General features: G+C 40.6%; 1 protein-coding gene and 1 pseudogene across 27 annotated transcripts in view; both read left to right on the top strand.

The window, feature by feature from the left end:
* Window positions 1-26599, top strand: part of GPHA2 (glycoprotein hormone subunit alpha 2) — a 32826-nt gene that overhangs the window by 4993 nt on the left and 1234 nt on the right. For 7 of the 27 annotated variants that reach the window (XM_072789799.1, XM_072789793.1, XM_072789789.1 and 4 more), the window contains 7 exons: window positions 4158-4275; window positions 7988-8096; window positions 16023-16098; window positions 16269-16394; window positions 17228-17259; window positions 17578-17669; window positions 18842-18905. In XM_072789799.1, the coding sequence (XP_072645900.1) occupies window positions 4175-4275; window positions 7988-8096; window positions 16023-16098; window positions 16269-16394; window positions 17228-17259; window positions 17578-17669; window positions 18842-18905 (600 nt within the window). In that variant the 5' untranslated portion in view covers window positions 4158-4174. Of the gene's footprint in view, window positions 1-667; window positions 691-2773; window positions 3610-4157; window positions 4276-7987; window positions 8097-13083; window positions 13130-16022; window positions 16099-16268; window positions 16395-17227; window positions 17260-17577; window positions 17670-18841; window positions 18906-22464; window positions 22538-23286; window positions 23405-23999; window positions 24342-26599 lie in introns of those variants that run through there. The other 20 variants (XM_072789808.1, XM_072789790.1, XM_072789811.1 and 17 more) reach the window with 17 other exon arrangements.
* LOC140612400 (small ribosomal subunit protein uS10-like) lies at window positions 5068-16101 on the top strand (annotated as a pseudogene).

Genomic DNA, 26599 nt, shown 5'->3' with positions numbered 1-26599 from the left:
TGATTTTAGGGCATCTTCTTACCTCTCTGTTAGGTTTAGTTACTTTTCTCTCAAACAAAACAAAACAAAACAAACTCTGATACAGTTCCAAAGGCAAATCTATTCCTGAACAAATGCCAAGAGCATTTTAAAGATTGTATCTAAAGAGTAGGAAGAAACCTAATGAGAAAGAATGACATCAATAAGCATGAAAGTGTCCTGGGTAGTCTTAGATTAGTCTCTTCTTGTCCCATATCTTAACTCTTTGTTTTTTTTTTTGTTTTTGTTTTTAAATAAAGAATAACCTATGTGTAGAGCACTACAATAAGCAATTATACCTGCATTATTTCATTAGCCACACTAGTCACCCTGAAAGGTGAAGAAACTGAGAATAGTTCCTTTTGAAAAATAGAGCTTGAAGACAAACAAATGTGAACGTAACCCTTTAACCCCAAGAAGTAATTCTAAAGCTTACGTTTTGGTTTTTTTTTTTTTTTTTTAAAGATTGTATTTATTTATTCATGAGAGACACACGGAGAGAGAGAGAAAGGCGGAGACACAGGCAGAGAGAGAAGCAGGCTTCATGCAGGGAGCCCGATGTAGGACTCAATCCCAGGACTCCAGGATCACACCATGAGCCAAAGGCAGACATTTTAACTGCTGAGCCACCCAGGCGTCCCTTACATTTTGGTTTGATGCCTTTGTACCCAGGTTGAGTTTGTCTTGAATTATCCACAATTACAAGAGTGACCAGGGTTACAATTTAATAAAGTGACTGACAGGGTGCTGTGTTGTAATGGAAAATATGTGGGCCAAAGGAATCAACAGTCTTGAGGAGTGCTAAACCTGGTTCCATACTGAGTTACATGACCTTGTGGAAGTTATTTCCTCTTTGGTGAAATCAGTTTCTTCTCGTACCCTAAAACAAAGGGCACTTCAGGCTATAGGCAACCATGAATCTCTAATTGGAAATACTCTCTAGTATAGAATCTCTAGTCTAAATATACTTCAGTAGACCCAGGCAGACCTCTGAGACCAGTCAAAGATTTGTGAAGGTGGAAGGAAAAGCTAATCATCTGTCTTCAATCTCAGTTCTGAAACTTGGGTAGTAAATTCATAGTATCAGTGAGATTTCTCTATGTTGTTGCCCATACTCAGTGGTCACAAAGCCTGTCATATTAGACCTGCCCAGTAAATGTAATTTGAATAAATGCTTATGAAAGTCTTTTATTCTTTAACTGTGGAGGATTTTTGCATCAAATGTCACCAGATATATTTAGTGACAGTACTTTCTCATCATCTCCTTCCATCTCAGTAGTCAATATCATTATCCTCATGTAACAATCAGCCCTGGTTTAGATTCTATGCACTGACCCAGATATTTCTTTATGTGAAAAAAAATTACTAAAAAACTTTAAAAATTTAACATCATTGCCTACATATCATTTAAATCTAATTATTGGGAATTTTCAAAGAAAGGTTCTTGATTGGGATTTGCAGACTTTTTGCACTGAGATTAAATATAGTTTTCTTTTTAAATTTGCTTTTTTTAGTGAAGCATTAAGAGAGAAACATCAAATCTATCAAAACAGCTAATGTTTATACAATACTCTAGAATTTATGAAGTGCTATTTACAATGTAATCTTATTTAATCCCACAGTAACTCCAGGGGTAGATGGGATCCCCATTTGTTGGTGAAGAAACTGAGAAATGATGAAGCTAAGTGACATGCTCAGGGTCTAATGACGAATAAGAGGCAGAGCTAGGACTCACACCTTGATCCTCCAATTCCAAATCTTATGTCTTTCCAACTGTTGCGTATTGCCTCTACACTTTTCTTTTTTGTTTTAAACCCATCTTGTTTTTTGATCACCTAAAAATGGGTTGAGAGTCTGACCCTTCATCTGTTACGATTTCATAGTGTCATCATGACTACAGTACTCAAGTTGGAAAATAACCTTGTGAAACCTCTGAACCACTACTACTATGTGGTTCTTTTGGATTATGCTGTCTAATCTTTATTTTCAAATGAGGTAATTAGTGTGTGGTGTTTGTTTCTGAAGCAGGCAGCCAGCAATTAACAGGCAGGCCCCAGCCAGAGAGGGCTGTTTTTACCTCTTTCAGACAGCCAGCTGTAGCCCAGTACATGAAGTTTCCTTGCTGGATTGTCATTTCCAGCAAATGTTCTTCATTTCCTTTGCTCTGATCCCCCAGACTTCAGTCTGTGGTCAGAGGTGACTGCATTTTAGGAGAACCCTCTGAATAACTGAAAGCTAAATTTTTGTGGCAGCAACCTAAGTCTCACCAGGTGGGCTCCTTTCCTGCTACAAAAGTCACCTTGGCAGCAAAAACAATCAAATCTAGCTGGGTTCTTGCCATGCTTTGGGCATGGGAAACAGCAAGCTTTTTTTCAGGATATGAACAATATTTCCCCTCTGGTAACTTTGCAATTGGCACCAACTATTTCTTTTCATTTTTGACTGCAATTCTAGTCTAAATAGTCTCATGGGTTCTGGCTCCAACCTCCTGTCATTCTAATCCCAAGTAGCCGAGATCAGACACTGGGATATCTCTTTACTGGCAGCCCCAGACATGAACTTTGGAAATTATGGGAAATTCCATTCTTTGGGCACATAGATCTCCTGACTCCACCATACAAGAGATTTCCCTCCTGAGTAGAAATGGGACTAGGGTAATATGAAGGAAAGAATAATGAAAATAGTCCTTTATTTGTATATAATATTTTAGTACTTACAAAATGATTTTATATTCATTGTATTATTTTTTTGTACTAACCCCTCCCCCCCATAAAAGCAGAGTGGAAAAGTGGATAAGAGCATCAAGTCTGGCCTTATATTACCTCATTTTGAAACCTGATTCCAACATTCATATAGCTATGGAGAGGTTACTTCATCTCTCAGTACCTCAGTTTCCTTATCTATGAAATTTAGACTATTGATTTCAGGCTTATTGTGAGGATTGAGTGAGATAATATATATAAAGCACTTTGAATAGGGCAAAACAAACAGTTGTTAGTGTTGTTATTATTGTATAAGTAAGAAAACCAAGGTTCAGAGAAACTAAGGGATATTTGAGCTTAAGTTCAAACCTAAATTATTCTTTGTGTCTGTTCTGTCTGCCCCATCTTAGCTGTCTCAGAAACCAATACTTTGTGTTTGTGTGTAGGTAGTTTTTATCCTTGGGAACTCTGGATCTCTAATCTCATTATTTATTACTCAAACTTTCATATGAAGAGACAGAACATATCGGGTTTATTATCTCTTCAAGTAAAAAGGCACAGAAAAGTCCTAGGGACTTAGAAAATCACGAATCACTGTGCTTGATTCTTTCTTCTGAGTGTACCAAATGCCCTCTTGGAGGAGAAGAGACATGCCATTCTTCTTTTTTCATCTTTCCCCTTTCCTGAGTTTCCCTCAGAACCTTAAGTGAGCAGAGATTCTAGAATAGGAAAAGTAAAACTAGTAAGCTCTAGGAGGATGGTAGGCACTCTTGTAGCACAGGGCGGTCTCAAGTGGTGAAGAGGAAGAGTGGTTGAGAGGTAGGAAAGAGTGTTCCTCAGCAGAACTGGGAAACATTAGTGTACATCCTTATTTGCTGTATTAGCTGTGGTAAGAAGTTGTGTTTATCCCTTAACTTTAATCTAAAATTAACAGCAGAGGTCTTACTAATTGTGCCACCTATTGGTGCATTTGGATTGTTTCAGTATTTGACCTGAGATCTCTTCACATTGGCCTAGGTTCCAGGGAAAGTGGGGACAAGGGAGGAGAATAGATTCAAGAGATATTTGAGAGATAGATTTAATCCTAACAAAAACCTTGTGAGTCGTCAGATGTTAGTATCAGTAGTCTTATGGAGAGAAGTGATTTGCCCAAGGTTGTAAGGTAAACTACAAACTTGAACTCAGGTCTTTTGATTTCAAGTAGAGACATTACCCACCATATATCATCCCCAAGTAGGTAGGAAAATGGTCCAGGTGATTAATATAGATGATTAGTATAAAAACTGAGCCTAGGACATAGGCAATGGTGCTGAGTGTTGGACATTTTACTCATGAAGAGAAGCTACAGATTGGGCAGGCTGTCTTTCCCATACCATAAAGTTGGTAAGGAACCATCTTAACTTTTTAATAATTCTCTAATATTTTTGTTTTATTTAGGCTATCATTTGGGAGCAATGAGTTTAAAACCCTTCACCTACCCGTTTCCAGAGACGAGATTTCTTCATGCAGGACCCAATGTGTATAAATTCAAAATTAGATATGGCAACAACATCAGGTAATTTTAAGGCTAGGAGGGATCCCTGGGTGGCGCAGTGGTTTGGCGCCTGCCTTTGGCCCAGGGCGCGATCCTGGAGACCTGGGATCGAATCCCACATCGGGCTCCCGGTGCATGGAGCCTGCTTCTCCCTCTGCCTGTGTCTCTGCCTCTCTCTCTCTCCCTCTCTCTCTCTGTGACTATCATAAATTAAAAAAAAAAATTTTAAGGCTAGGAGAGTAGTCTTTTCAAATACAGGTTAGTATATTTCCACAGGTCATCTCTTCTCTGCCTTCACTCAGTCCATGAGACTGGCTAAAAATAGCATCTTGTAGGACTCTCTTTCCCAGGTATTTTATATTCCATATGTTATTATTCATGTAAGTTTCTAAATTAGTGATGGCATACCTCTGGAGCAGTGGTTCTCAAGATTTTTTATCTCAGGATCCCTTTTTACTCTTAAGATTATTGAGAATCCCAAAGAGGTTTTGATTATGTGGGTTATACCTGTCAATATGTATCATATAAAGATTTTTAAAAATCAAAATAATATACTTATTAATCTAAAATAATATTAAATGTTAACAAATAACTCATTTTATTAAAAATAACTATATTTCTAGGGGCACCTGAGTGGCTCAGTTGGTTAAGTGTCTGACTCTTGATTTGGGCTCAGGTCATAAACTCAGGGTCATGAGATGGAACCCCACATCAGGTTCTGTATTCAGTAGGGAGTCTGCTGGAGATTCTTTCTTTTCCTCTCCCTCTGCCCCTCCTCTTGTTTGTTCTCTCTCTCTCTCAAATAAAAAATATTTTAAAAAAGAACTATATTTCTAAAAAAATTAATTGGCATTAAAACGATTGGCATTGTTTACATGCCTGGGATTTACCCCAGGAATGCAATGATGGTTCAACATACAGAAATCAACCAATAAAAAAAAATCAACCAATATAATACACTGCATTAATAGAATGAAGGGGGAAAAACACATGATCATCCCAATTGATAAAGAAAAGGCATTTAAGGTAAATGGCTTCTCCTTTGCTGTCCTGCCTGCTGCTCCCTTTTGATGTATTCAGTAAACTTCTACCTACTTAAAAAAAGAAAAAAGAAAAAAAAGCATTTGACCAAATCTAGAACCCTTTCATGATAAAAACACTCAGTTAACTAGGCATAGAGGGGAACTTCTTCAATATGATAAAGGCCATATATGAAAATCCCACAGCTAACATCACTCATTTATGAAAAACTTCAAAAGTTTTTCCCTTAAGATCAAGAACAAAACAAGGATGCCCCCTTTTACCACTTCTCTTCATCATAGTACTGGTTTCTAGCCAGAGCAATTAGGAAAAAGAAATTAAATCATACAAATTGGAAAGGAAGAAGTGCAGCTATATCTGTGGAAGACATGATCTTACATGTAGAAAACCCTAAAGAGTCCACATATGCACAAAAAAACCCTGTTAGACCTGATCAATAAATTCAGCAGTTTCAGCATACAAAATCAACACACAAAATCAGTTGTATTTGTATGCAAAACAATCTGAAAAAAAATTGAGAAAATTCTGATTACAATAGTATCAATAAGAAAAAAAATAATTAGCAATGAATTTAACCACAATGCAAAATTTGCACACTAAAATCTGCGAAAAGTTGCCAAAAGAAATAAAAGACTTAATAGATTTATGTTTGTGTATTAGAAGACTTAATATTATTAAGGTGACAAAGCAATCTACAGATTCAGTGAAATCTCTATCAAAATCCCAATGGCATATTTTTCAAAAATGGACAAGTGCCCTCTGAGGAAGATGTGGTTGCACCCACAGTGGAGCCCTTGGACACCCCACTCCTGCTCCTAACTCACCACTGTTCACTCTGGCCAAGGAACAAGTCAGTCAGGAACCACGCCACAGCCATGGCTTTTAAAAACACCAGGGAAACACTTGTGGAACCAGAGGTGGCAATTCACTGAATTAGAATTACACTCACCAGGGGAACCTGGGTGGTTCAGTGGTTGAGCATCTGCCTTTGCCTCAGGTTGTGATCCGAGGGTCCTAGGACCAAGCCCTACACTGGGCTCCCCTTGGGGAGCCTGCTTCTCCCTCTGCCTGTGTCTCTGTATCTCTGTGTCTCTCTCGAATAAATAAATAAAATCTTTTAAAAATGCCAGAATTATGGACGTCTGGGTGGCTCAGCAGTTGAGCATCTGCCTTCTGTTCAGGATGTGATCCCACAGTTAGGGATCGAGTCCCACATCAGGCTCCTTGGGGGAAACCTGCTCCCTCTGCCTATGTCTCTGCCTCTCTCTGTGTTTCTCATGAATAAATAAATAAAATCTTTAAAAAAAATTACTCTCACCAGCTACAACAAAAAAATCTCTGGAAAAGGTATATGCTGACTTGATCAGAGGTGCAAAGGAAAAGAATCTCAAAGTAGAAGGACCAGTTCAGATGACTACCAAGACTCTGAGAATCACTATAAGAAAAACTTCTTGTGAAGGTTCTGAGATTTGGGATCATTTTCTGATGAGGATCAGCCCTTCTGAGATTGTTAAACAGATTACTTACATCAGTATTGAGCCAAGAGTTAAGGTTGAAGTCACCACTGCAGATGCTCAAATCAAACTTTTTAATAAATTGTTTATAAGTTACTTAAGAAAATGGATAAGCCCATCTAAAAAATTGATAGGAAATTTCAAGAGACCCTGAATAGCCACAATAATCTTGAAAAAGAACAAAATTGGAAGACTAATACTTCCCAATTTAAAAATTTACTACAAAGCTGCAGGTAATCAAAAAGTATGGTAATGGCATTAGGACAACTTTATAGACTGTAGAATAGAATTGAGAGCCCAGAAATAAACCTTCACGTCTATAGGTTTTTTACTAGAATGCCAAGACCATTCAATAGAGGAGGAACAGTGTCTTTAATAAATGGTTCTGAGAAGAGTGGATATTCACATTCAGAAAAATGAAGTTAGACCCTTAACTATACTGTATACAAAACTTAACTAAAAATAGATCAGAGATCTAGGGGTACCTGAGTGGCAGAGTTGGTTCAGGGACCAACTCTTGGTTTCAGCTCAGGTCATGATCTCAGGGTCGTGAGACTGAGTCCTGTGTTGGGGTCTGTTTTCACCAGGGAATCTGCTTAAGACTCTCTCTCCCTCTGCTCCTCCCTCCTCTAAGTAGATAATAAATCCACCCCCCCCTTTTTTAGCTAACCTTTTGGCCTCTTTATTGATCTTGGGTCATTTACTTGACTTGGAAACAATGTACAACAAATAGTTCCGATTAAGATACCACAAACTAAATTTTTTCTTCCAGATTTCTAATTGCTCATGGAGAACCAACTTCCATGGTACATGGCATACAGCATAGACTTGAGAGTCAATCCCACAGAAAATATTCATGTAAGCCAAACAAGAAAAATGCTATTTGTTTCTCAGTACATAAACATCACCTGAATTTATCTAACCAACAGACATATTTAAAAAAATTTTTTAAAGATTTTATTTATTCATGAGATACACAGAGAGAGAGAGGCAGAGACACAGGCAGAGAGAGAAACAGGCTCCACGCAGGGAACCTGATGCGGGACTCGATCCCAGGACCCCAGGATCACGCCCTGGGCCGAAGGCAGGCGCCAAACCACTAAGCCACCAGGGATCCCCTAAAATTTTTTTAATTTGAAAAGAATAACAGGAATTACAGGATTCTTCTTGTTTTCAAGAGAACTTCCCAGAAGGAGGTGGAGGACCAAGAAACCACCTGCCTGCTTGGTGACACCTCGTGAAGGGGCAGGATCAAGAATCTTCTGGATGTTCTGTGGAATTGACATGGTACAGAAAATATACAGAAAGATGAAGGGACAGTCTGTGGTGTCATCCCCCAGCAGGTTTTGATAAGGTAGACCTTGGATATAGGAGAGAGGGGTGAAAAGTAGTTTTGCTGCCACTCTACCATCAAATATGGAATTGAACATTCTCATTAGGACAGTAAAATAAAAGCCAATTGCAAACATGGATTTCATTCGGATAGGTCCCTGTTGTTATTTTTCAGTTTTGTGTTGTCTACCAAATGACTGTCATTGTTTCCTTCTTATTTCCATTTTTAAAAATATTTTATTTGTTTATTCATGAGAAACAAAGAGAGAGAGGCAGAGACACAGACAGAGTGAGAAGCAGGCTCCATGCAGGGAGCCCAATGTGGGACTAAGACTCGATCCCGGGTCTCCAGGATCACGCCCTGGACTGAAGGTGACGCTAAACCATTAAGCCACCCAGACTGGCCCCGATTCATTCTTTCTTTCTTTCTTTCTTTCTTTCTTTCTTTCTTTCTTTCTTTCTTTCTTTCTTTCTTTCTTTCTTTCTTCTTTCTTTTTCTTTCTTTCTTTCTTTCTTTTTTCTTTCTTTCTTTCTTCTTTCTTTCTTTCTTTCTTTCTTTCTTCTTTTCTTTCTTTCTTTCTTTCTTTCTTTCTTTTCTTTTCTTTTTCTTTTCTTTTCTCTTCCCTTCCCTTCCCTTCCCTTCCCTTCCCTTCCCTTCCCTTCCCTTCCCTTCCCTTCCCTTCCCTTCCCTTTCCTTTCCTTTCCTTTTCTTTTCTTAATTCATGAGAGACATAGGCAGAGGGACAAGCATGCTCCCCGCAGGGAGCCCGATGCGGGACTTGATTCCAGGACTCTGGGATCACCACCTGAGCCAAAGGCAGATGCTCAACCACTGAGCCATCCAGGTGCCCTTCTTTTCCAATTTTTTACTCTGTTTTTCCACCTCCACTTTCAGTCTCTTGTACTTGTCTGTCCTGTAAACCAGGACCCAAGTGATACCCTCGGCGAGAAGAGCCATACACACAGAGATAAAAACGATGAGCACTGTGTCTGCAAACATGATGTTCATCTTGGACTTTCTGCAGTCTCACCTGTCGGGGGGGAAATGCTTGAGAGCTCCCAAAAATGAAATGACAACAACTTCTCTGGATTTCTGGACCACCAAATAACATGCTAGCAGACTGGGCAATAATAAAATCATTTAAAAAATAGATCAAAGAGGGATGCCTGGGTGGCACAGGGGTTGAGTGTCTGCCTTTGGCTCAGGGCATGATCCTGGGATCTGGGATGGAGTCCTGCATCCAACTCTTTGTGGGGGACCTGCTTCTCCCTCTGCCTATGTCTCTGCATCTCTTTCTTTCTGTCTCTCATGAATAAATAAATGAAATCTTAAAAAAAGATAGATCAAAGAGCTAAAACTATAAAACTGTTAGGAGGAAACAAATCTTCATGACTGAATTTGGCAGTGGTTTCTTAAAATACAATACCAAAGGCATAGGCAACAAAAGAAATTAGATACATTTGAACTTCACTAAAAACTGTGCATCAAAGGACACTATCAAAGAGTGAAAGGAAATCCACAGATGGGAGAAAATACTTGTAAATCATATATATGATAAGAGTTTAATATATAGAATACAGAAAGAAGTATAACTCAACAGCAAAAAATAAAATCAATTTAAAAATGGACACGGGACTTGAATAGACGTTCTTCAAAGGAGATATTTGAATGGCAAACAAGCACATGAAAAGATGCTCAATATCATTAGTAACTAGGGAAATGCAAATCCAAATCACAATGAGATGCCACTTCACACCTACTAGGATAGCTATATTAAAAAAAAAAAAGCAAAATAGCAGTTGGCAAGGATGTGGAGAAATTGGAAGCCTTGTATAGTGCTGATAGGAATATAAAATAGTGCACCTGCCATGGAAAACAATTTGGCAGTTCCTCAAAAAGTTAAACATAGAATTACCATATGACCCAGCAATTTCATTCCTAGGTATATGCCCAAAAGAATTGAAAATGGGGACTCAAGCAGATGCTTGTACAAACAATGTTCAAGCCTGTATTATTCACAGTAGCCAGAAGGTGGAAACAACACAGTGTCCATCAAATTGGTGAATGGATAAACAAAATGCAGTTCGTATGTGTGGTATATACATATATACAATAAAATAGTATTTAGCCATAAAAAGAAATGGCAAAAGCAATGAAGTTCTGATACAGGTACAACATAGATGAACTTTGAAAACATTATGCTAAGTGAAGTAACCCAATAACAAAAGGAAAAATGTATGACTCTGCTATGAAATATTTTTTTGCTTCTATGAAATATTAAATAGGAAAATTCATAGATACAGGAGACTAGGAGTCACCAGTGGGGAGGTGGAAGGCAAAATAGGGAATTATTGACTAATAATTACAGTGTTTCTGTTTGGGAAGATAAACTTTGGAAATAGTGGTGATGGTTGCACACCATAGTTATGAGTGTAATTAATACTATTGAATTGTATACTTAAAAATGGTTACAATGACAAATTTTAGGTTATATGTATTTTACCACAATTTAAAAATAATAATACATCCATTAAATATTAACACATTTTTATTTATTTATTATAGTCACAGAGAGAGAGAGACAGAGGCAGAGACATAGGCAGAGGAAGAAGCAGGCTCCATGCACCGGGAGCCCGATGTGGGACTCGATCCTGGGTCTCCAGGATCGTGCCCTGGGCCAAAGGCAGGCGCCAAACCGCTGCGCCACCCAGGGATCCCTTAACACATTTTTATTAAAAATAACCATATTTTCTAAGAGAAAATATTAATGAGAAGATTGGCATTATTTAAAATTTTGGCAAATTTCATTAGTGTCTGGTTTAAAAGAAGGCTGCTAGATTATATCTGCTTCTGCATTCAATCTGTTGTGAATTTTTTTTTGGTGGGGGGTTGAGTTATATGAAAAAAATCCAGCCCCACATAGATTTGTAGTTGGGAAGCATAGAGATTTGGTAATAGATTTCACAAATCATTGTGAATATTCTTTTGACCCTGCATCAAAACTTAGCAAATGGTAGTTGTTTTGTTTTAACATAGGTTTTTTTTTTTTTTTTTTTTTATTTGAGAGAGAGAGCAGGTGGAGAGGCGGAAGGAGAGTTTTTAAAAATTTTTATTTATTTATTTATTTTAGAGAAAGAGAGAATGCATGCCCATGCATGAGCAGGGGGAGGGGCAGAGGGAGAGAGAGAGGCAAAGAATCCCAAGCAGACAGCACGGAGTCTGGCTGGGCGGCTCTATCACATGTCCCATGATATCATGACCTGAGCCAAAAACCAGGAGTTGAACACTAAACCACCTGAGCCACCCAGGCTTCCCTAATGCAGTAGGTGTTTGTTTGTTTGTTTAAAGACTAAAGAGAATGGGCGATCAATGTGGGGGGGCACAGAGGGAGAGGGAAAGAGAGAATCTCAAGCCGACTCCACGCTGAGCAAGGAACACAAAGTCAGGAACCCAAGGTGAAGATTTATCCCAGGACCCTGAGATCATGACCTAAACTGAAATCAAGAGTCAGTTGCTCATCCAACTGAGCCACCCAGGTGCCCCGTTAATGTGGTAATTTTTTAAAGGTTTAGTTGCAATATGGAATCTGAATTATATCAGTGAACTTTTTGAACTCTGCTACATTAAAAGCCATCGATCTGTCTTGTTCTGTGAATGAATCTTTACCTAGAATGATTTTGTAACATGATGTGATTTGTGGTCATTTGGAAAATACTGGTTTACTGACATATAGATCATTTAAATGTCAACACATTTCATTATACAATATCAAAAAAATCATATTTGCTAATATCACTACCAATCTTAGAAAAACATTAAAATACTTGAAAGTTGTCAACCTCAGTGTGGTGGATAGAAGTTTTTCAAAGTTTAAATTTTTGCTTGAAATCTCAAAAGTAGGGATGCCTGGGTGGCTCAGTGTTTGAGCATCTGCCTTTGGCTCAGGGTGTGATCCTGGAGTCCCGAGATCGAGTGCCACATTGGGCTCCCTGCATGGCATCTTTCTCTCTCTCTCTCTCTCTCTCTCTCTCTCTCTCTCTCTCTGTCATAAAATCCCAAAAAGTTATCATTGACACAAACACTTTCAGTTGCTTTTGTTGAATTGATAAGGTCACTGTTCATTTTTGAGAAAATGTCACATTCCTAAATCCAAATAACAACTATAGTTTGTCTGTTAGCTGGCCATTGAAGTAAAATAACATTCCATGAAAAGACCAGCTAGTTCAGTTTGCAATTTAAACAGTGGCACAAGTGCTTTTCCTCAAGACAATCATCATATTTCAGTATGCAGCAGAAGTGCTTTATGAGTACTTTCCACTTTATCACATAATGTATTAAAAAGGTACTTAAGGGTTGAGGTTTTATAAAATTATTAATATATTTGATTTGTTTTTATATTTATATTTAATATTTTTCCCCGTGTGGCAGTAAGGATTACCACAACTGCTAGTACAGTTTAGTGCAACTGGCTAGATTTGCACAAAGGCACCAGCAATTTTGCCCCCCATTGCTTTTGCAGTAATGATTGAAATGTTAACACAAGGAAAAAAAGGGCAAATAACATCTTATTATTACTATAAAAATAGTTTTACCCTTCGAGATCCCTTGAAAGGGTCTTGAGGATACCTGGTGGCCCACAGACTACACCTGAGTACGACTAGTCTAACAAATTATTAATTCTCACAATGGGAATTTCAGGTCTTGGCTGGTTAAAGAAGATACTTTGGTACAGCCTTCTACCGATTCTCAGACCACACCACCTAGGTGATCACTTCTTCCCGTGAGCCCTGTGTCAACACACACAACTGTTACTTAGTCATGTTTCTGTAGCTCAATGGAAGTGTCATTTTTGCTCTGCTGTCTTCTCTACTGACAATAAAGTCTACTGTCTTCAGAGCTTTCCTTCTTGGTTTACTTATGTCTTGTCTGTTTACCTTCTAGAGGGGAAGAAATAGAGGATAAGGAAGTCATCGTCCAGGAGCTGGAGGTAGGGAAAGAAGCAAATGACTTCTGGGAAAGTTATTCTTTAAGCCAAGGATATGTCCATATTCAGATTTTAATTATTTCCTGTGAACTGAGTCACAACCTCCATTTGATCACTTGGCTTCTCCCTGCCATGTTTTCTCTGCAAAGAAACTTCACTGTTTTTCCAGGGAAATTAAAGCCTGTATCCTTTCTCAGTGCTCCTAGTTGAAGTGTCAGCATCTTTGAGGCTGAGTTCTATTGTTTCCATCAGAGTTCCCAGCCCTCTGCAGCTCTCTTTTGTGGCAGCTGGCGTAGAGAAAGCTTCTGGAGGACTGCCGCCTTCCAGGGCCCTGGGAAACCTCACCCTCCCAACCACTGCCTGGTACTTGACGTTCAGGAAACTCAACTGTAAATAGACAAGACTGCTGTGTCTTCACTTTAATTGGAAACATTTGCAATTTGCTTTATTCCCACTTCATTTTCATTCCTTTTCTACCCAGCTTTAGGTTCTCCCACAGGAAGAAGACTGAGCAAATGAACAGCTTTGTAAATTGATAAAAGCATTGCCCAAGGAGTTAGAGCTCTGAGTGCTGGCCCTGGATTCCATCTGTGTTGAGCCACTGATTAGCCATGCGACCCCTTGCAAATAATTCTCTCTCGTGGTCTTAATTGCTTCATTAGTAAAATGAGAGTGCTAAACTAGTTTATTTCTTTTCTAACTTCACAACTCAGTGATTTATGACTGTTCTAATTTATGAAGACATATACTGCTGTATTTCAAAGAATTTGAATACAATGACATATACAAACAAAACTCCGTGAAACTAAAATTTTGAGTCATAGCCTTAATGGTATTTATGTATAGCTCTTTGGTTAAGTGTTGAAAGATGCATTAAATTCTTACAGGAGCTCACAGACATTGTTATAAATAATAATTATTTTAATATAAGACCCTAACAGTTTTCTGCTTATTTTAATTGTGAGTAGAGCAGAGTTTATTTTACTTTGCTTCCATTAATTTGGGCAGAGAAAAGCTCAAGGCACCATAGTAAAGTGGAAAGAGTGTAAACTTAGAGCCAGTCACACCTGGATTTAAGTTCTGCCTTCACACTGGGATTTTGGGCAAGTCACTTACTTTCTCTGAGCCTGTTTGCCTACCTGTCAATGCGGTTGATAAATAATACCTATTTCCAAGATTCTGGTGAAGATTAGAAATAGATGTGTGCAATGCCTACCACACAGTAAGTAGCTCAATAAATAGTAGCATCAGTATACATTTATAATCCTACCAGATTTTTCTTTTTTTTTTTAATTTTTATTTATTTATGATAGTCACAGAGAGAGAGAGAGAGAGAGAGAGAGAGGCAGAGACACAGGCAGAGGGAGAAGCAGGCTCCATGCACCGGGAGCCTGACATGGGATTCGATCCCAGGTCTCCAGGATCGCGCCCTGGGCCAAAGGCAGGCGCCAAACTGCTGCGCCACCCAGGGATCCCCCTACCAGATTTTTCAAAGAGCTTTTTATACATTCTTACTCTCAGTTTTGAGTCAGATGTTATCATCCTCTTTTATTTTTTCAGAAAAGGTTTGTTGATAGGCAGTGAGCCTAATGGTTAAAAGAGTAAGCTCTGGAACCCCACTGGGCCTGGGTTCATATCTTGGCTCTACCGTTACTAGCTGTGTAGCCCTCAAAAAGTTATTTCACCTCTCGTCTCAGTTTCATTGTCTGTAAAATGGAGATAGTAGAAGTGCCTATTTCATGAGGTCTCTGTGACTGTTAATACATGTAAAAACAATAACACTTGCTATTGTGTTATCAATAAATATTAGCTATTAAAATTATAAGCCAGGGGCAGCCCTGGTGGCACAGCGGTTTAGCGCCGCCTGCAGCCCAGGGTGTGATCCTGTAGACCTGGGATCGAGTCCCACGTCGGACTTCCTGCATGGAGCCTGCTTCTTCCTCTGCTTGTGTCTCTGCCCCACCCGTCTATGAATGAATGAATGAATGAATGAATGAATGAATGAATGAATGAATCTTTAAAAAAAATTATAAGCCAGGGGCTCCTGGCTGGATCAGTCAGTGGAGCAAACAACTCTTAATCTAAGGATCATGAGTTGAAGCCCCATGCTGGGCATAGAGATTATAAATAAATAAACTTTAAAATTTTAAGCCAGGTACTATGATAGTACAGAGAATACAAAGATAAATAAGGCACCTTCTGTGAGCCCTAATACAAGGAAATTGAGGCTTAGAGAGAGGAAATGACAAAGCTAAGACTGAAATTCAGATGTTTTCCCCATAGAAATCCAGTAGTCTTTTTATGATACCAAATTGTTTAATTGATATATACTAATAAGCATGGATTAATTAGAGACTAATCAATTAAGATTTTAAAAGAGTGGAAGAAAAGATTGGGCTTAAGCTAAAGTAAAATTATATATCAATAAATACCAGTATTATTCATTCATTCAGTATACATTTACTGAGGATGCTAAAATAGAAAGGATGCTAAAATAAATCAGGTATATATTCTAGCTCAAGGATATTTCTTCATAAAAAAAATAAACATAAAGTATGGATAGAATGTAGTAAAGACTCAAGACTAACTACTGTGAAGTTTGAGACTAATAGTTAATTTCCAACTTGGGGAATCAGGGAAAACTTTCTGGAGGAGATAGCTTTTGAACTGGACCCTAAAGGATAGGTAGGATTTGGACATAGTAGAAAGGGCATTTCAGGCAGAGGGAACAGACTATGCAAGAACACAGAAATGAAGAAGCATAAGACATGTTCAGGAAACAGTAAACAGTTCAGCTTTAATAGAATATAGAGCATGTGAAAAGCAGTGACAGGTATAAATGAAAAGATTGGCTGGGACCAAACAATATTAAAGTTATTTCACTTTTTTTTTTCAGGATTCTATTCGTGTAGTCTTGGGAAACCTGGACAGTTTGCAGCCATTTGCTACAGAGCACTTCATTATATTTCCCTGTATCCTTTCATTTCTGGATAGAAATGAGCAGCAAGTCACATTGTAGATTCAAATGGAAGAAGCAAACCCACAGGGCAAACCAGGGAAAGGAGAGGGCCTTATCCCTAAAATAGTACTGAGGGATTCACATGACTAACTTCTTTCCTCATTCCTTAGCACCATTTCCCAGATAAAAGCAAATGGGAGAGCATATCCCACCTGAAATTCAAACATGGGGAAATTGTCTTGGTCCCCTATCCATTTGTTTTCACTCTGTATGTGGAGATGAAATGGTTTCATGAAAGTCTGTCAGCAGGTAAGTAGAATGATGGAAGTGTGAGTGGAGAGAAGAAATAGGGAAGGTTGAATGTCCATGGGTTAGCAATGCAAGCTCAATATGGCAAAATGGTCAGCCAGACTGAGCCCCAATACCACACAGTGCAGAGGTTAGGAGCAAAGTGCTCCAAGCCAGACTGCCTGGTTTAAATCCTGGTGGATTTTCCACTTAATAGTTGTATGATCTTAGATGAATTAGTTCATCTTTCTGTGTCTCTTGTGAAATGGTGAAGAAGAATAATAGCACCTATCTTGTTGGGTTCTTAAAAGGATTAAGTATATATAAATACTGGTAGATGGAAAGTAGTAAAAAGTCTGACAGTAATCACTCAATGAAAGTGATCTATTATATAAAAATACTTCCATTTTAGAGTGTGCAGTGACTTTCACCTATGGGTATCTTAAAGGTGTCTCCCAGTTTTTAATCTCTGAAGGCTATGGCTATTTTTATTCATAGAGGGACAAATAGATGCCTGCCAGTTTGATTTGAAAAAGTGCAAATGCCTTGCCTCAAAATATCTCCCCAATTCATTTGTCACTGATATCTGAAGTTCCATTCCCTTTTAAGTGGCATATCATTAGAATACAGTATGACTGTAATACTTCTGAGCTTGTAGATGACAATAGTTCTAAAATAGGGGAGGAAGAGAATTTGAAGACACTGTATCTCTAGCAAAAGTGGTACCAGACAGAAAGGAGAAGGGCAGACACAGAGGTTTTTGTCTAGAACCAGTTCTGAGAAATAAATGATAGCCAGAAATCCAGGTGAAACAGCATCTTGATTCATTATGACATTCAAATTTCCTGTTGTAGGGAAACCAATAAAAGACAGTCCTCTTGGATTGGTAAGTTTGCCTTTTCTGTACAAGATGAAGATTGCCTTTATTGCCTTGTATTGATCAAAAGGTCCTGCTCTTATCTTTTCCTCTTACTTTGCTCTTTGGCCGCTGCTCAGATGCAGTCAGGATTGTATATATGAGACCATCTTTTTCTTCATGGCCAGAGTTCTGAGCTGGTCTCTAACAGAATATCTATTCTTACTTGAAAAGCGGGTGTTAAATGTTGCTCTTGGCAATTTAAAGATGGGGAGTTCTCCTCACTGCCCTCATGAACTGTGAGCAACTCTGGAAAAGGAGTCACAGGAGTGTGGTTCTTCTCTGAAGGTCCTCACAGAGAGGAAAGCAGCAGGAGCCATGATGAGGAAACGAAAACAAGTGGAAGTGCTCAGCTCCCCCAGCAGGCCAGGGCTGGACAGGTCAGTGGTGTTGAGAGAGTCTAAATCCTGCACCCTCGTTAGACTTTGCCAGCTATTGCTGCCAGTTGATTTTATCCTTTAGTGAGTCACTTTTTGTCTTGGGGCTTCATTGGTACCTGCCTGTTTCTCTGGGGTGGACTACAATTTGAACACAAATCTTTCCTCAGCAAAGTAGGATTCTTCTGTTCATCAGACAATGGCTGGGAGGAAATGCAATCATATCTATACAATTGAATCCAATCCATATTCAGTGAGTATTAATATGGTCATACTACCAGAAGGCATATGACTTAAGAAATCCCAGTATATTATACAAGAATATAGAGAAACCCTCAATAGAGTGGGAAAAAATAAAGTATAATCCTACTTTAACTAGTAAGCTAACTTTTGGAACTCTACCTTAAGAGATAGAATAGGCTAAATGTAAATGTCTGCAAGATTATTGCATGGAATGCTGCAATATTAGGGGCAATGTTGAACACATCCCTAACATGTTGAAGTTGCTATTGTGGAGTCTACTTATTTTCTTCTTTTGAATCTCTGTCAGGGACAGAGTGAGTCAGTCAGTAAGGTAATTCAGTCATTCTCATTAGCCCCAGAGAAGACAGCTGGAATAATCCAAGATGTGGTTTGCTCCCTAGCCCAACATGCTTTTAGCCCATGTTCACAGAGAGCAACTGCTCCTTTCTGAGGACCATGTGGGCACACAAGAGCAGTGAGTGTGAACCATGAGGGAGCTGACCCCTCTACCCTCCAAATGCATATGTCAGGGAAGAGTTAGGAAATGTCTTTCCCAGCCAGGTGGAATGTGAAGGTACTTAGAGGTGTGAAGCTTTGCTCAGTTCTATTTGATTGAATTTTCCATGGGGATGAGGCCTCACAGCTTTTCTTTCTCTGGGTTTTGATGTAGTCAAATATTTCAAAATCTGATTACCTGATGTCCATCACATTTTCCCTTTCTCAACCCTTAGATCGCTAAATGTCTCAAATTGGGATTCTGCTGTGAATTAAAGCAGCACCCAAAGAGAATTTGGCCACACAATTTATTCTGCAGGCCAGGAGTGGTATAAAAATAGCTAACCTGCTGAAATATTCATTTGGGCCATATTTGCTTAAAAGTGGTGATGTTGCTGCTGCCAGTAACATTTCCTGGGCTTTTCCCCCCACTTCAGGGCCAAGATCGGGATTTCCAGCCAAAGCCCCAGCAAAAAGAAGCCCCTTATGGAAACCAGGAGGGTAAGCACCAAAATGGAGGCTTCAAGGCTTCTGGCTGTTCCTGCTCTGTTACAGTCAGGATTTCCATTACCAGCACATCTTCATCCTATGTACAGCCTGAACTGACTGAATTCATTCTCAAGTTTCACCATCTGCAGAACATCCAACCATTCCATCCTTGCCACAACCTGTCCCAAAAGTGGCCACGTACTATACACATCAATGAATCCTTTTGTCAAAAGGTCTTTTCTTCTCAACTTAAAAAGCTGCTTCTTATACTCTGCAGTAAGATAAGAAAACAGGTCTGTTGAATTGTGGTGTGATCCAGTAGAGAATTCCTTCATTTTAGAAACCTTTTTGCCATCATCTACACTGGGGTCTGAGCCTGGGAACATGTAGTTTGTGTGTGTGTGTGTGTGTATGTGTGTGTGTGTGTGTGTGTGTGTGTGTGTTTGGAACATGTAGTTTTGATAGATGAGGTAGGCATGTATCAGCATGGGATACTGGTAAGAGAAAACTTCATTTAGGGCAGTGATGGGCTGGCCCCAATAGTATTTGATTTCATCTGTGATATTTATTCCATTTTAGATATTCCTGTATCTGCTGCTCCTCCATTTCAGAGCTGCTTTTCCAAAGGAGGCTCTAAAAGAACACTTTTTAAATTTTCTTTTCCTCTTGAAATAGCTGTTATTTGTGCCTTTTTTGTACTTGTTACTTACCTCTCTAAAGTATCTCTGACCTTAAGTATTTAAACATTCCCAGTTAGCCTTCCTCACCTTCCTAAGACCCATAACATGATCAGTTACAGAGCAAGCATCTATGTGTGTATTTATTTATTTATTTATTTATTTTATGATAGTCACACACAGAGAGAGAGAGAGAGAGAGGCAGAGACACAGGCAGAGGGAGAAGCAGGCTCCATGCACCGGGAGCCTGATGTGGGATTCGATCCCGGGTCTCCAGGATCGCGCCCTGGGCCAAAGGCAGGCGCCAAACTGCTGCGTCACCCAGGGATCCCCCTATGTGTGCATTTATTCAACAGACTTACTGTGTGCCAAGTATTAACAATACCATGCTCTCCTCCAGGATGCCAACGGTATGAAACTAGGCAGACAGTTATTGATAGATGTGCTCTGTGTGGGAATAAAAGAAGCACCAGGAATGAAGGGACCACAAAGGAGAGCCTCACCTAATTTAGGTGGTTGTGAGGGAGAGTTCCCAGAGCAGCTCAGACAACTAAGGCCAAGAGGAAAGAGTACATACAGTTGAGTGCATTTGGTGCCTGCAAGCCAGGGCACCTGGAGCTTAGTTAGAGTCCAGTGCTCAGACATGTTACTGAGGAGGTCAGCACAGGCTGGATCATGAAGGACTTAAGGCCACCTTCAAGTTCACAGGATTTCCCCAAAACATTTTTTACATAGAAATATAAAGCAATTTTCATTTCTAAGTGATTATTCTGCCTCCTGTTTGCAAGGTATCATGTTAGCTGCTGAGGTACATGCTAACACATAGTTGGGGGAAGAGGGAACCCTCAGGGACTCACACTTCTGCTCCTGCGGGTAGAGGCAGGGTAGAGGACCCATTGTACCAAGGCCAGCTGGCCCACTGAGTGATTATAGGCTGATGATTGCCCTCTACTATACTCCAATCCTTTCAAGAAGGAAGATAAAGAAATGAGAAAGTACAGGAGTACATGAAGATCTTAAGAACAAAGACACTTTATACAACCAAGATAATTACTATTAAAAGAACATTTCCCTCACTCTCTATCCTTCATACCTTCCTATTCTTAGTTTGACACATCATCTCCCTGAAGAACAGTACCCACAGTTTCTTACTCAACATAATTACCTTTCAACCTGATACTGGGTTTAGAAAAAACTGAGAAAAAAAAAAGGAACATGTTTATTGATTTTGACTCAAAGCCCAGTGATGGTCTCCACCGTAGACCCTATTCCCAGAGAGAGGATTTCTCCTGAATTAAGTGATCACAGTGACTCTCAGTGTAAGTCACTTGAGCTGGAAAAATTGAATTTCCTCCTATGGTCCAGTGGTTAATATTTTCTGTCCCCTTTGGGGAACTCCTGGTATAGGTTCACAGTCAGTGTGGACTGTCATGTCTGAACATGACACCACTGGGAGCTGGTACAAGGAAAGCTTAGAAGAACACAGCACATATTTGAATAAGGTCTCTGTTTCATAAGAGGTGTTTTGGGGAGAATGGGAAGGAAAGGCAGACCCATTCCTTTTATTACTTCAGGCTTCAGACTAGAGATCTGGACTTTGTAAGGATAAAAAAGTGGGGGAGGGCAGATGAATGGTTCAGAAGTAAAACAGACTGTCATGTGTGTAGTTTTTTTGTTTTTGTTTTTTTTTTTGCCACCTCTCCCTGAACTGTACTTCCAAGCAGATCTGGCTCTGAACATACAGAGAACAACCTTGTGTTGGGTTGTAAGTTTATAATGTCTTATTGGATGTCCCAGATGATACTCTCAGTCTTATTTCAGGCTGTGTTTTTCCTTTCTTATGACACTTGTCTGAAAAGACACCTGTCAAGATTTCAGAAGAGCACAAATGCTAGACTATTTTGTGAGGGGAATCTCCCCTGGTTGGGAAATCTTTACCTCTGCTCTGGGGGGCCTCTGCCCTTCTGTTTCCCTCTGCCGACCTAAGTAGAAGCTTACATTAGGGCCAATGCAGCAGAATTTAAGCTCTAAATCATAGTTTAATTAAATTTGTAAGAATCATTTCTTCAAACCACAAATCAGAGCTGTACCCCTGTAAGCCAGTACACCTGGAGACCTAGAAGAGGTAAGAGATGGTTTCCTTCCTCCCCAGAGTTCACTTTCACTTTCACAGGAATCTGGCTTAGGTAGCAGCCTATGTGTTCTGAAATTTGAAGGTTTGTGGAAAATCTTCTCTTAGAAATACAGCTTTTGCTTTGGATGGGGGTTATATCCTAACTTTCCTAGAGGCTCATCATGCCTCTGCCTGCTGACCTACCTTGACAGTCTATAATCCTTTGCTATAGAATTCTTCACCAGCACAATGGCTCAAGGAACTTCCCAGCACTGCTGGGTAGTCAGGTCCTCAGGTTCTTTCCAGGGAGGGTAGTGGCCAGTTGGCAGAGAATACTAAATATATGAACCATGATTCTGAATATCAGGGTGTCAACTGAAAATGTTGTGGGCTTGGAACCAGATTATATGATGTCCCCTCCACAGTACAAAAGAAGTTCTATAAAGGAGTAGCACAGGGAGAAGATTGAGTTGTATTGTGCTGGTTGCTTAGGCTATAGTCATGTTTCTACCACCCCAGCTCTAGCCATGCTCATCACATTTACTTGTTAATGGTACTTTGCCTTTGTACATTATATCTCTATCAAGAATGCCCTGTTCTCTCTGACCATCTCCCTGCCTGGAGATTATGACAAAATCTCACTCATCCATCAAGGCCCCATTCAAATACTACTTCCCCTGTGAAGTCTTCATTGACTAACCACCAACCATCAAATAGCATTCAGACCACCAAGCTATATAGGAGTAAAGTTTAAAACTTTTCTTGATCTTCTTTTAATCAGAACAGGGAAGGAAAAACCCATCAGGAATGGCAAGAGACCCCAGCATTTAATATCACTGATGTCCAGGAACAGGGTAGGTTCTGAGAAATTTATTCTCTTTTAATAATTGTCCTGTCCTCTTTAGTTCTCTGAGGAGCAGAGGAGCATAGAGCTCTGAGTCTGGGCACACTTGCTGGGTGATGTGCCTTGCTCCTGTGGAGATGCCTATTGGCCAATCTCTGGTCTTGGGGCCTGCCTTTGAATAGTAAAAGCTGACCCAGCACCCAAGAGAAGTGAAGGGAAATAATGCATGTCCTTCCCATGCTTCTAATGGTGAAAATGATGCTCCTGCTATTTGAAACATTTCCATGTGGGGTAAAAAGTTTAACACAAAGGTTGGGAGGGATGTATTTCACTTGTCTTATTGGAGAATAATCTTCCTACAGGGCATTAGTGTTAATATTGAAGGTGCAGTGGATATTTGGCAAGGGCTAGGAATGCATGTTAAGGTGTTGTCTAGCATAAGGCTTCAGTATGGACTGTAGATATCAGATTCAGGGATGTAAGCACATGACTTCTTCAACAAGTCATCATTCCATGATAAGACACCATCCGTGGCAGGTGGCTAGGACTTGAGCAGTGTAAAAATCTCAGGGGCCCAACTAAAAATACTCCAAGGTAAGAATAGCATCTCAGAACTGAGCTGAGATGAAACTGGGAAGGTCAGAACAAACAATTCACCTGGCTTCAAACCAATCTTGGTATGAGGCTGCCCTTGGCTCATACTGGATGTCACATGAAAGTAGCCCACAGACTAATACTTTTCCCCTGTTTTCCTTGCAGATTCTAAGTCAGAGGACAGCCCAGCAGGGCAGATCATTCCCCCACTGCAGCAAAACAATCCACTTCCACCTAAAGGACCCACAGAGCTGGCAACTGGTGGCTTCTTTGGGTTTCTAAGGTAGGACAGATGTCTCTCCTACCATCAATCTGGCTCTGGCTCCAGAGTCAGCCTCATTGTCTCCCAGGGAAATTAGAAAAGAAAGCAGATTACCTGCATAATCTCTATTTTCCCCGAGACACATGACGGAAATGAGACTCAGCACAAGGGCCCTAACTGAATTTAATAAAGACTATGTATGTCTTGTTCATTTTTATCCAACCCACCCCAGTGTGCCTAGCAATTGGACCTCGTTCCATAAATACTGCTTGGGCAGAGACTATTCTTATTGTTGGGTCATTCAGATGCTTTGGCTATCAAATGCTTCCATTCTCCCCTCTGAATCTTGGCTGTGTTTTCAGAGTCCTTTTTGCAAAAGACAGTTAGCAAATCCCTTTATCTCTCTAGAGCTCAGCAACCCCATTGCAGTTCTCCTTCTTCATGCCCCACTCCTAAGTATAAGCTAATTTGGGTACCTTTTCAAATGCTGCTCCAGACTTGAATCCATTCAGTGGTTTCCCCAAAGCAAAAATGCCCTAGGTAATGGAGCCCTAATGGGACTGGGAGAAGGGAGGGACCTTTAGAAACTTAACCCATTCTGCTCTCCTTCCCACAGCTCTCTCTTCCCCTTTCGCTACTTCTTCAGAAAGAGCAGCCAGTGAGCTTTCCAGATGCAGCAGTGGGAGAGTGTCCTCTTGCAGTGACTCTTCCCATTCCATCCTGTGTATGACATTTCAGTCATGGGCAATGTTGGCCCCAAACTCCCAGAGTCCTCTTGCTGATTTGCCCTGTTCTTTGCCCCTTTACAATGGATTTTTTTTTTTAATTTAAAACACTAAGAAAAGAATAGAACTTCCTAAAATGTTCTAGTCTGAGAACTGTACTGCTCTGAAGGCCAGTTTAGGTCTTTCATCTCCAGCACTTAGGATCTCAATGAAAATAAATTATTTATGAAGAATTATTGACTGAATTTCATGAAGTAGAGAGAAAGCAAACTCTTTCCTGAAGATACAGGGAAGCAATGCCTGAAACCTTCCTTGGGTCTACCTGGTTATTGTTGGCAGGATGCTTTGGGAGAGTGGGATCTGTACTTGACCTCAAACCTTAGTCTTAGCCTCCCTGCCAGGGCTTAGGGAATGGGGTCTTATAATGGGGTCTTTCCTGAGCCCTGCTGACCCTCAAGATATCATCTATTCCCAATTCACCCAGTTTGGCCCCAAAGCACACTCTCAGTAGGTAAATGCTTTCCACTCACCTATCCCTCTGGCTTTTAACAGTAACTTAGTTTAGATTCTCATATTAACTGCAAGTCAGCCCAGGTTAGGGCCCCTAGGGAGAAGACCAGGGCACCTGAGCTCTGACTTCATGTAACCCAAGGGCTGACCTGGGACAGACAGGTTAGACTTCTGTTGTGTGGCCACAGAAGATCAAATAGGTGGGAATTTAGGGAAACTCAAATTAGCTCAGAACAAAGGAATCTGTTATAAATGTCCAGTATTAGAATGGGCCACCTTGTAAGATAGTCCTTGTCACTTCTAGTCTTTAAACAGAGCTGATGGTCTGTCACATGCTGGAAGGTTCCCATGATGAATGGCAGAATTGGGGCTGGGATGTTGAGGTCCTTGGAGTCCCCTTGTTTTGGTTGCCTTACCCTGAATAGGGAGATGTGGCTGCTGTAGACAGGCCCAGGTCCTGAGAGGAATTGGCTGAAGAGGAACTGGAGGAATAAGGACAAGTTGAGTTCATTGCCTTTGTCCTACTGTCCCGAACAAGGCCTGCTTTACAAAGCCACTGAAAGGTTCAACTCCAGAATCTAGAGATCTGCATGCCATTTTGACTCTGACTAGCTTACAGTGAAGCCTTGACAAAGTCACTTTCCTCTCTGGTTCTGATGTTCTCTTCTGAAAAATGAAGGGATAGGATTCAATGAGCTCTTAGGCACCTTCAAGCTATAGTGGTGTGTGTGGCCGGTTCTGCCTCTCTGAGCAAATCAGTGAGGCAGTGGCCCTGGTGTGTGTGTGGGGGTGTCTGTGTGTGTGTGTGTGTGTGTGTGTGTGTGTGTGTGTGGCAACTACCATAGACTTCTTTCTGATCTCTGGCCTGCCCTAGCCCATGCAGCTAGTACTGACAAGGGGAATCTTTTCCAACTTGCTACATTCTTGCCCCAAGTGTAATTTAGCACCATGTATGGAGAACAGATTTGGCCTGACATTAACTCTGTTACCTTTAGTAGCTTTCCTTCTCTAAGCCTTAGATGCTTTACCTGTAAAACCAGAGCCAGAGCTAGATGAAATAATGGGATTTGCTGGGGTTGACAGCTTCAGACAGTTCTAGGAGTCAGGTCCCTGTTATTCCAGGGACTAGGAGGAGCCCCACTCTGTGCCTGACCCCCAGGATGAGTCATCTGCCTAACAGTGAAAATGAAGCTCTGAAATGGACTTAGAACCCTCCATTCTCCCCAACTCCGCCACTAAGCTTATCTCAGGAGGCTCTTACTGGTGTCATTTCCCTTGTCTAAAAAAATATCCTCCCCACACTTTTCCTATATAGTGGATAAGGTTACAAGCAGGAATGAGTTTAGTAGCTTCAAGGTTGGGGTAGCAAGGCCCTGAACAGGGGAGTGTCTTGGCCCAAGGTCACACAGCAAAGAAGGGAAGAGCCCTGGTGGCCAAAACGCAGCCCAACTGGGGCAGTCTCTTTCCCCAGTCACACATATGCTACCCGCTGCACCAGCTCCTGGTTTTTTTTTCCACATCTCACTTCCCCCAACCCTGGACCTCAGGCAGCAGAAAGCAGAAGCCTCTCTCTGAGGACCACACCTCAGAGAAGAGCTGGATCTCCCAGGTGGGATTGCTCTGAGGCCTCTGGCAGGGAGGCAGGCCTGTAAGCTGATCTCCAAGAGGGCGTGGCTCCAGAATGCTGGCAAATAAAAATCCAGAGAGCCAGCACTGTCTGGAGACCAGCAGAAGACCTGAGGAACCCATTCAGCAAACCATTCAGTTCCTGGGCCTTGGAAGTGGTAAGCCCCCTGAGGAGGGAGAAGCTCTGGGAGGCCCTGGGGCCTGCAAATGGGGGAGATGGAGGTAGATGTTTGTGCTTCAGATAGTAGAAGAAATTCCAGGGAAGAATCACAGCAGTGGGCTGACAGCTGCTCACACTCACACCCATCATGAGAGATACACAGGCAAACACAACATGCACCCAAAGGCAGACACA

This window comes from Canis lupus, chromosome 21 (assembly GCF_048164855.1).
Source record: "Canis lupus baileyi chromosome 21, mCanLup2.hap1, whole genome shotgun sequence".
NCBI lineage: Eukaryota > Metazoa > Chordata > Mammalia > Carnivora > Canidae > Canis > Canis lupus.
Note: the sequence above shows the minus strand (reverse complement) of the source record. Positions and strands in the feature narration are given on the sequence as shown.